This window comes from Oncorhynchus mykiss, chromosome 27, assembly GCF_013265735.2.
Source record: "Oncorhynchus mykiss isolate Arlee chromosome 27, USDA_OmykA_1.1, whole genome shotgun sequence".
Classification (NCBI taxonomy): domain Eukaryota; kingdom Metazoa; phylum Chordata; class Actinopteri; order Salmoniformes; family Salmonidae; genus Oncorhynchus; species Oncorhynchus mykiss.
In genome coordinates, this window is record NC_048591.1 from 40,317,461 (window position 1) to 40,328,689 (window position 11,229).

Below are 11,229 nucleotides of genomic sequence, written 5' to 3' on the forward strand. Positions count from 1 at the left end.
ACCTCATTGCCTTCTTAAACATTGGCATAACCATATTTATCTGCTACATGCAGCTGTGCCACACGCCAGGAAACCTTGTGTGTACCCCTGCATTATAGATACGATCTAAATTATAGTGCTTTCATCTGAGCTGCTACGCTACAAAACAATCTTTACAAATTCACCCTAATCACAATCAACACAGCACCATGTGCAGCGCTTAACACAGACTGAGGGAGAACGAGAGGAAAAGGAGGAGGTTGTTGACTATAGGAAAGCCGGAGAATGCTTTAGCAATCAGTCATCATCCGGCTTAAGAAAATGCAGTTACACACCACCTATCCCGATCCTCCCCTTTCTCCTCCAAATCAGCCAGGACATAAACAGGCCTCTATCTCTCCCCTATCTCTCGCTCTCTCTCTCTCCATGTTTGTGTAGACTGTATGTTTGACCCCATTGGTATAGACTGTATGTTTGACCCCCTTGGTTTGGACTGTATGTTTGACCTCCGTGGTGTTGACAGATGACTTCCTTTGAGGGCTCACAAACACAATGAAAGTTCATGAAAAACTGTCTGAGAACAAAGTTGCAGACGGTCTGGGAACTGTCACATCCGTTGTGAGGAGACCAAGGTGCAGACGGTCTGGGAACTGTCACATCCGTTGTAAGGAGGAGACCAAGGTGCAGACGGTCTGGGAACTGTCACATCCGTTGTGAGGAGACCAAGGTGCAGACGGTCTGGGAACTGTCACATCCGTTGTAAGGAGGAGACCAAGGTGCAGACGGTCTGGGAACTGTCACATCCGTTGTGAGGAGACCAAGGTGCAGACGGTCTGGGAACTGTCACATCCGTTGTGAGGAGGAGACCAAGGTGCAGACAGTCTGGGAACTGTCACATCCGTTGTGAGGAGACCAAGGTGCAGAAGGTCTGGGAACTGTCACATCCGTTGTAAGGAGGAGACCAAGGTGCAGACGGTCTGGGAACTGTCACATCCGTTGTGAGGAGACCAAGGTGCAGACGGTCTGGGAACTGTCACATCCGTTGTGAGGAGACCAAGGTGCAGACGGTCTGGGAACTGTCACATCCGTTGTAAGGAGGAGACCAAGGTGCAGACGGTCTGGGAACTGTCACATCCGTTGTGAGGAGACCAAGGTGCAGACGGTCTGGGAACTGTCACATCCGTTGTGAGGAGGAGACCAAGGTGCAGACAGTCTGGGAACTGTCACATCTGTTGTGAGGAGACCAAGGTGCAGACGGTCTGGGAACTGTCACATCCGTTGTAAGGAGGAGACCAAGGTGCAGACGGTCTGGGAACTGTCACATCCGTTGTGAGGAGACCAAGGTGCAGACGGTCTGGGAACTGTCACATCCGTTGTAAGGAGGAGACCAAGGTGCAGACGGTCTGGGAACTGTCACATCCGTTGTGAGGAGACCAAGGTGCAGAAGGTCTGGGAACTGTCACATCCGTTGTAAGGAGGAGACCAAGGTGCAGACGGTCTGGGAACTGTCACATCCGTTGTAAGGAGGAGACCAAGGTGCAGACAGTCTGGGAACTGTCACATCCGTTGTAAGGAGGAGACCAAGGTGCAGACGGTCTGGGAACTGTCACATCCGTTGTAAGGAGGAGACCAAGGTGCAGACAGTCTGGGAACTGTCACATCCGTTGTGAAGAGACCAAGGTGCAGACAGTCTGGGAACTGTCACATCCGTTGTAAGGAGGAGACCAAGGTGCAGACGGTCTGGGAACTTTCACATCCGTTGTAAGGAGGAGACCAAGGTGCAGCGTGGTATGCGTACATTCTTCTTTAATAAAGAACGAAATACTGAACAAACAAAATGACAAAACGATACGTGAAGCTAATTTGGATAGTGCAGACAGGCAACTAAACATAGAACAAGAATCCACAAATACCAAAGGGAAATGGCTAATTAAATATGGTCCCCAATCAGAGACAACGATAAAGAGCCGCCTCTGATTGGGAACCATATCAGGCCACCATAGACATACCTATACCTAGACCTACAAAACCCCTAGATACACAAAAACCCTAGACAATACAAAACTGGCATACCCACCCTCGTCACACCCTGACCTAACCAAAACATAAAGAAAACAGAGATATTAAAGGTCAGAGCGTGACAGGGAACGTTCCATGTAGACTTGCTGTATGAGCATGATTTGTAATGAGAGTTTTCCATAGGTTGAGTGAAGGTTGTGTGAGGGTTGTAGAGATGTTTTGACATTTACCATGATCTCCATGGCTATCCATCTAAACGTCCCCCAGTACATGGTTATGGGTCAGGGGTTAGGGGTTAAAGGTCATAGGATTAACTCACCATGATCTCCATGGCTGTCCATTGAGAAGTTCCCCAGTACATGGTTAAGGGTCAGGGGTTAAGGTTAAAGATCATAGGATTAACTCACCATGATCTCCATGGCTGTCCATCGAGAAGTCCCCCAGTACATGGTTAAGGGTCAGGGGTTAGGGGTTAAAGATCATAGGATTAACTCACCATGATCTCCATGGCTGTCCATCGAGAAGTCCCCCAGTACATGGTTAAGGGTCAGGGGTTAGGGGTTAAAGGTCATAGGAACAACTCACCATGATCTCCATGGCTGTCCATCGAGAAGTCCCCCAGTACATGGACATCCCCTGGTTGATCACATAAGTCATGGCTCTCACAATCTCTGAGGAGATAAGGACAATAATCAACCAACATTCAATCAATCAATCAAATAATCGATCAATCCATCAGCTCATTAGATGCATGTGTGTGAAGGACTTTGGAGATCCCTGCAGGCACACTAGATACCACCAGGCATATATATATATATATATATACACACACACATTACCAGTCAAAAGTTTGGACACACCTACTCATTCCAGGGTTTTTCTTTATTTTACGATTTTCTACATTGTGAAAATGATGCAGCACTCCATCACTCTCCTTCTTGGTCAGATAGCACTTACCCACCCTGGAGGTGTGTTGGGTCACTGTCCTGTTGAAAAACAAATGATAGTCCCACTAAGCTCAAACCAGATGATATGGCGTATTGCTGCAAAATGTTGTGGAAGCCATGCTGGTTAAGTGTGCTTTAAATCACTGACAGTGTCACCAGCAATGCACCATCACACCTCCTCCTCCATGCTTCATGGTGGAAACCACACATGTGGAGATCATCCGTTCACTTACAGTACTCTGTGTCTCACAAAGACACGGAGGTTGGAACCAAACATTTCCAATTTGCACTTTTCAGACCAAAGGACAGATTTCCACTGGTCTAATGTCCATTGCTCATGTTTCTTGGCCCAAGAAAGTGTCCACTTCTTATTAGTAGTGGTTCGACCATGAAGGTCTGATTCACGCAATCTCCTCTGAACAGTTGATGTTGAGATGTGTCTGTTTCTTGAACTCTGTGAAGCATTTATTTGGGCTGTCATTTCTGATGCTGGTAACTCTAACTTCTCCTCTGCAACAGAGAACTCTGGGTCTTCCTTTCCTGTGTTGGTCCTCATGAGAGACTGTTTCATCATAGCGCTGGATGGTTTTTGTGACGGCACTTGAACAAACTTTCAAAGTTCTTGACATTTTCTGGATTGACTGACCGTCATGTCTTAAAGTAATGACTGTCATTTCTCTTTGCTTATTTGAGCTGTTCTTGTCAGAATATGGACTTGGTGTTTTACCAAACAGGGCTGTCTTCTGTATACCAACCCTACCTTGTCACAACACAACTGATTGGCTCAAACACATTAAGAAGGAAATAAATTCCACAAATGAACTTCATGATTCCATATGTGTTATTTCATAGTGTTGATGTCTTCACTATTATTCTACAGTGTAGAAAATAGTAAAAATAAAGAAAAACCCTTGAATGTGTAGGTTGGTCCAACTTTTGACTGGTGCTGTATCTGCATCTAATATATATATATATACATACCACCAGGGGACACTGTAGTCTTCCTGCCTGGGTTGTACTACTGGACTGACAATGACCCAACTAGACTTGAAGGCCACCAACCCATCCCCTGAGCGCTCTCTCTCTCCTGCTGACAATACATTCCTTCTCACTCCTCTAATGAGCCCACTAATGACCAGGGACAGGCTAGAGTTCTAATGGCTAGAGTTCTAATGGCCAGAGTTCTAATGGGTAGAGTTCTAATGGCTAGAGTTCTAATGGCTAGAGTTCTAATGGCTAGAGTTCTAATGGCTAGTGTTCTAATGGCTAGAGTTCTAATGGCTGGAGTTCTAATGGCTAGAGTTCTAATGGCCAGAGTTCTAATGGCTAGAGTTCTAATGGCTAGAGTTCTAATGGCTAGAGTTCTAATGGCTAGAGTTCTAATGGCCAGAGTTCTAATGTGCTGTAAACCACCAGAACATTATTAATGAAGCAATTAGTTCCAACACTAGCATCTGGACTACAACACACTATGAAGGGAGTCTTAGATGACATCTGTTATTGTTCTCATCCCTGTGTAGCTGATACCTAGCAGGACCAGGACCAGGGTTAGGGGGACGGGGAATGACGAGGGAAAGTACACTCCTGGGTGGGAAATTTAAACTTCCAAAACCCACCATGGGGAAATTACAGCCTTGTCAATCAATGACTGATTTGTACCAAACAGGAGAGCTAAACTACTGTCACTGTGGCCTCAGCGACACAGACAACTGATGCACCAAGATAAACACCACTAAAAGAGATGACGTAATGAAGACAGACAGAGAGAAGGAAAGAAAGGTCGAGTTAAATAACTCAAATGTGATCTAACTAAAGAAAAGTGCAATGGGTCAGAAGAGGGGCAGAGATCCAACGCCTCATTGTATTCTATTTCTGCTGCTTGCTTTTCTTTAATCGTGGTACAAGAACACAAACTCTCTCTCTCTCTCTCTCTCTCTCTCTCTCTCTCTCTCTCTCTCTCTCTCTCTCTCTCTCTCTCTCTCTCTCTCTCTCTCTCTCTCTCTGTCTTGCTGTTTCTCTCTCCCCCCTCTCTCTCTATTGCTGTTTCTCTATCTCTCGCTCTCTCTCTCTCTCTCTATTGCTGTTTCTCTCTCTCTCTCTCTCTCTCTCTCTCTCTCTCTCTCTCTCTCTCTCTCTCTCTCTATTGCTGTTTCTCTCTCCCTCTCCACCCTCCCTCTCTATTGCTGTTTCTCTATCTCTCTCTCTCTCTCTCTCTCTCTCTCTCTCTCTCTCTCCTCTATCGCTGTTTCTCTCACTGTCTCCCTCTCCTTTTCTCTCTCATGCTGCACTGTCTGCAAGGAGTGAAAGCCAATTCATGGCTGATCTGAAAACGTAGTCAGGGGCTCTGTATGAAGGTGCCTCTGGAGACCACATAGAGCTCATAACGCATCGCTGTGCACCTCCCAAATTTTGTTACAATGCGGAGGGCTCCGTATAGCTCCGCATTTACATGATTGGTTGACGGTAGGTGGGGGCGGAATGTCCTGTACAAACACAAACTCACTTCCTTGATTACCTTCTTCACAACAGCTCTACTCAACAGCACTGGGCTGCTTCTCAAAGCACAAGAAGTCTGAATGCCCTGATTTCTGCAGAGGCCGTATCACCGTAAATGCTGCACGGCCAATGCAGAAGCCAGATTGACCATGCAGAGCCTTTAAGGCGGGAACAGATGGCAGATTGACTAGGCAGAGCTTTTAAGGGGGGCCAGAAAATGGAGCTGGTCCATCACACAATGGTGCTATAGTGAGAACAAAATGAGTGGGAGAGGAGGGATGTGGAGGAGTGAAAAGGAGAGAAGAAATAGAGAAAAGATAGTCGGAGAAGACTGAAAGTGGCAGAAAGAGTGGAAGGAGGAGAGATAGAAAGAAAGATAATAATGAATGTTATGTCAGAATCATTTTCTATTGGGAGTCCTTGGTCAGGATGTGCTTGACAAAGACAGCTTTATGAAACACAAGCACTATGAGACCTGAGGGGCTAACAGATTTACTCTCTCATCACCACAGCCTGATCTACATGCTTTCACCTCTCTCTGTTTCTCTCTCTCTCCCTCTCCCCCCTCTCTCTCTATTGCTGTTTCTCTCTCTCTCTCCCTCTCCCCCTCTCTCTCTATTGCTGTTTCTCTCTCTCTCTCTCTCTCTCGCTCTCTCTCTCTCTTTCTCTTTCTGCTTATTCACTCTATGAACAATGTTTTGTAAATGACAAAGAATATTTGCATTTGTTCGTTTCGATGTTTCAAGATGTGCATGGGTTCATTGTGTATGTAGATGTGCATGGGTTCATTGTGTATGTAAATGTGCATGGGTTCATTGTGTATGTAGATGTGCATGGGTTCATTGTGTATGGAGATGTGCATGGGTTCATTGTGTATGTAGATGTGCATGGGTTCATTGTGTTTGTAGATGTGCATGGGTTCATTGTGTTTGTAGATGTGCATGGGTTCATTGTGTATGTAGATGTGCATGGGTTCATTGTGTTTGTAGATGTGCATGGGTTCATTGTGTTTGTAGATGTGCATGGGTTCATTGTGTATGTAGATGTGCATGGGTTCATTGTGTATGTAGATGTGCATGGGTTCATTGTGTTTGTAGATGTGCATGGGTTCATTGTGTTTGTAGATGTGCATGGGTTCATTGTGTTTGTAGATGTGCATGGGTTCATTGTGTTTGTAGATGTGCATGGGTTCATTGTGTTTCAAGATGTGCATGGGTTCATTGTGTTTGTAGATGTGTATGGGTTCATTGTGTTTGTAGATGTGCATGGGTTCATTGTGTTTGTAGATGTGCATGGGTTCATTGTGTTTGTAGATGTGCATGGGTTCATTGTGTATGTAGATGTGCATGGGTTCATTGTGTTTGTAGATGTGCATGGGTTCATTGTGTTTGTAGATGTGCATGGGTTCATTGTGTATGTAGATGTGCATGGGTTCATTGTGTATGTAGATGTGCATGGGTTCATTGTGTTTGTAGATGTGCATGGGTTCATTGTGTATGTAGATGTGCATGGGTTCATTGTGTTTGTAGATGTGTATGTGTGAGAGTGAGTTCCACAGGAGTGCACTCAGGGAACAGCACAATTTAAAGGCAATGCTACCAAATACTAATTGAGTGTTTGTAAACTTCTGACCCACTGGGATGTGAAAGAAAGAAAAGCTGAAATAAATTATTCTGTGTACTATTATTCAAATTCTTTCACATTCTTAAAATAAAGTTGTGATCCTAACTGACCTAAGACAGGGAATATTTACTAGGATTAAACGTCAGGAATTGTCAGAAAAGCTGAGTTTAAATGTATTTGGCTATGGTGTATGTAAACTTCCGACTTCAACTGTATATGCAGTATATATATAGATAGATAGTAAACCTCAGTATAAACTGAAACCTTGATTCTTATCTGGTTGTTAGTCAGGTAGAGCAACACATCTACTGCTTCCTGCCAATACAATTTGGTAGTATTTCAGGCTATGAGACTAATCAACCAACTTCCCTCCTGACTTAGACAGGTTGCTCGGTCCCTGATGATGAATGCTAAAAGACTGACTCACCCTCCATGGGTGTGTTGGTGTCGGGGCGGTTTGCGAAGACCACGTCTACGTATTCCAGCTGCAACCTCTGGAGGGAGCCCTTCAGACCTGGAGAGAGAGAGGAGGGGAGAAGGAGAGGAAGGGAGAATGAGAGGAAGGGAGAGAAAGAGGAAGGGAGAGAGAGAAGAAGGGAGAGAGAGAGGAAGGGAGAGAGAAAGGAAGGGAGAGAGAGGAAGGGAGAAGGAGAGGAAGGGAGAGAGAGAGAGAGGAAGGGAGAGAGAGAGGAAGGGAGAGAGAGAGGATGGGAGAGAGAGAGGAAGGGAGAAGGAGAGGAAGGGAGAGAGAGAGGAAGGGCAAGAGAGAGGAAGGGAGAGAGAGAGGAAGGGAGAAGGAGAGGAAGGGAGAGAGAGGAAGGGAGAGAGAGAGGAAGGGAGAGAGAGAGAGGAAGGGAGAGAGAGAGAGAGGAAGGGAGAGAGAGAGGAAGGGAGAAGGAGAGGAAGGGAGAGAGAGAGGAAGGGAGAGAGAGAGAGGAAGGGCAAGAGAGAGGAAGGGAGAGAGAGAGGAAGGGAGAAGGAGAGGAAGGGAGAGAGAGGAAGGGAGAGAGAAAGGAAGGGAGAGAGAGAGTAAGGGAGAAGGAGAGGAAGGGAGAAAGAGAGGAAGGGAGAGAGAGAGGAAGGGAGAGAGAGAGAGAGAGAGAGAGGGGAAGGGAGAGAGAGAGGAAGGGAAAGGGAGAGGAAGGGAGAGAGAGAGAGGAAGGGAGAGAGAGAGGGAGAGAAGGAGGAAGGGATAATGAGAGGAAGGGAGAGAGAGAGGAAGGGAGGGAGAGAGAGAGGAAGGAAGGGAGAGAGAGAGGAGGGGATAAGGAGAGGAAGGAAGAGAGAGAGAGGAAGGGAGGGAGAGAGAGAGGAAGGAAGGGAGCGAGAGAGGAAGGCAGAGAGAGAGGAAGGGAGAGAGAGAGGAAGGGAAAGGGAGAGGAAGGTAGAGAGAGAGAGGAAGGGAGAGAGAGGAAGGGAGAATGAGAGGAAGGGAGAAGGAGAGGAAGGGAGAGAGAGAGGAAGGGAGAAGGAGAGGAAGGGAGAGAGAGGAAGGGAGAGAGAGAGGAAGGGAGAAGGAGAGGAAGGGAGAGAGAGAGGAAGGGAGAGAGAGAGGATGGGAGAAAGAGAGGAAGGGAGAGAGAGGTGAAGGGAGAGAGAGAGGAAGGGAGAAGGAGAGGAAGGGAGAGAGAGAGGAAGGGAGAGAGAGAGGAAGGGAGAAGGAGAGGAAGGGAGAGAGAGAGGAAGGGAGAGAGAGGAAGGGAGAGAGAGAAAGGGAGAGAGAGAGGAAGTGAGAAGGAAAGGAAGGGGGAGAGAGAGGAAGGGAGAGAGATAGGAAGGTAGAGAGAGAGGAAGGGAGAGAGAGAGGAAGGGAGAAGGAGAGGAAGGGAGAGAGAGAGGAAGGGAGAGAGAGAGGAAGGGAGAGAGAGATAAGAGGAGGGGAGAGGAGGATGGGAGAGGAGGGTTGAGGAGAAGAGGTGGGGAGGGGATAGGATAGGAGGGCAGAGGAGAGGAGGAGAGAAGAGGAGGAGGGGAGAGAGAAAAGATAAGAGAGAGGGGAGATATCAATACAGTTCACAGGGGAGAGACAGGGTCAGACAGGGTGATACAGGCTCAGACAGGGTGAGACAGGGTGAGACAGGGTCAGACACGGTGAGACAGGGTGAGACACGGTTAGACAGGGAGCGACAGGGTCAGACACGGTGAGACAGGGTGAGACAGGGTCAGACACGGTGAGACAGGGTGAGACACGGTGAGACAGGGTGAGACAGGGTGTGACAGGGTCAGACACGGTGAGACACGGTGAGGCAGGGTGAGACAGGGTGAGACAGGGTCAGACATGGTGAGACACGGTGAGACAGGGTGAGACAGGGTCAGACACGGTGAGACAGGGTGAGACAGGGTGAGACAGGGTCAGACACGGTGAGACACGGTGAGACAGGGTGAGACGCGGTGAGACAGGGTGAGACACGGTGAGACACGGTGAGACAGGGTGAGACAGGGTGAGACACGGTGAGACAGGGTCAGACATGGTGAGACAGTGTGAGACAGGGTGAGACAGGGTCAGACATGGTGAGACAGGGTGAGACAGGGTGAGACACGGTGAGACAGGGTCAGACAGGGTGAGACAGGGTCAGACAGGGTGAGACAGGGTGAGACAAGGTGAGACAGGGTGAGACACGGTGAGACACGGTGAGACAGGGTGAGAGGGTCAGACAGGGTGAGACAGGGTGAGACAGGGTGAGACAAGGTGAGACATGGTGAGACAGGGTCAGACAGGGTGAGACAAGGTGAGACAGGGTGAGACAAGGTGAGACAGTGTAAGACACGGTGAGACACAATGAGACAGGGTGAGAGGGTCAGACAGGGTGAGACAGGGTCAGACAGGGTGAGACAGGGTGAGACAAGGTGAGACACGATGAGACAGGGTGAGACAAGGTGAGACAGGGTGAGACACGGTGAGAGGGTCAGACAGGGTGATGTGGGTGCCTGTGTGTTCTTACCTTCAATAATGTGTTTCCTTGAAAGGCCTCTCTCAGTCTCTGCTCTGTGGACACAGACAGAGACAGGAGAAAAAAACCACACATTAAAATCTGTTTCTCAACTCACTGCTGGTAGTCAACTTACATGGCCCTACTGCTGTGTCCTTATCAGTGCTTTCCCGCTTGTGTGTGTTTGTGTGTGTGCGTGAGTGTGTTTCATGTACAGTAAGTGTGTGCGAGTGTGTGTTCAGAGTCTTCAACTACAATCCTCTCCTCCTGCAGAAGGACGGAGACTATCAATATTCATGAAGGATGAACGAGGGAAGAAATAATGTACACCTTTATCCTTATCACTAATCCCAGCATGCATCAAGGAGCTGTGACTCCCAGCATGCGTTATGGAGCTGTGACTCCCAGCATGCATCAAGGAGCTGTGACTCCCAGCATGCGTCACGGAGCTGTGACTCCCAGCATGCGTCATGGAGCTGTGACTCCCAGCATGCGTCATGGAGCTGTGACTCCCAGCATGCATCAAGGAGCTGTGACTCCCAGCATGAGTCATGGAGCTGTGACTCCCAGAATGCATTGGGAAGCTGTGACTCCCAGCATGCGTCACGGAGTTGTGACTCCCAGCATGCGTTATGGAGCTGTGACTCCCAGCATGTATCAAGGAGCTGTGACTCCCAGAATGCATTGGGAAGCTGTGACTCCCAGCATGCGTCACGGAGCTGTGACTCCCAGCATGCGTCATGGAGCTGTGACTCCCAGCATGCATCAAGGAGCTGTGACTCCCAAAATGAGTCACGGAGTTGTGACTCCCAGCGTGCATCATGGAGCTGTGACTCCCAGCATGCATCAAGGAGCTGTGACTCCCAGCATGCGTCACGGAGCTGTGACTCCCAGCATGCGTCATGGAGCTGTGACTCCCAGCATGCATCAAGGAGCTGTGACTCCCAAAATGAGTCACGGAGTTGTGACTCCCAGCGTGCATCATGGAGCTGTGACTCCCAGCATGCATCAAGGAGCTGTGACTCCCAGCATGCGTCACGGAGCTGTGACTCCCAGCATGCGTCATGGAGCTGTGACTCCCAGCATGCGTCATGGAGCTGTGACTCCCAGCATGCATCAAGGAGCTGTGACTCCCAGCATGAGTCATGGAGCTGTGACTCCCAGAATACATTGGGAAGCTGTGACTCCCAGCATGCGTTATGGAGCTGTGACTCCCAGCATGTATCAAGGAGCTG

The 11,229-nt window shown here is 48.3% G+C and overlaps 1 protein-coding gene across 2 annotated transcripts in view; it reads right to left on the reverse strand.

Moving 5' to 3' along the window:
* The window catches only part of LOC110508036 (voltage-gated potassium channel subunit beta-1), a 264,532-nt gene that overhangs the window by 17,591 nt on the left and 235,712 nt on the right, over positions 1-11,229 (reverse strand). For both annotated transcript variants that reach the window (XM_036964964.1, XM_036964965.1), the window contains exons 7-9: positions 10,007-10,050; positions 7,492-7,578; positions 2,584-2,669 (exon numbers count right to left, since the gene is read on the reverse strand). In XM_036964964.1, the coding sequence (XP_036820859.1) occupies positions 2,584-2,669; positions 7,492-7,578; positions 10,007-10,050 (217 nt within the window). The remainder of the gene's footprint in view (positions 1-2,583; positions 2,670-7,491; positions 7,579-10,006; positions 10,051-11,229) is intronic.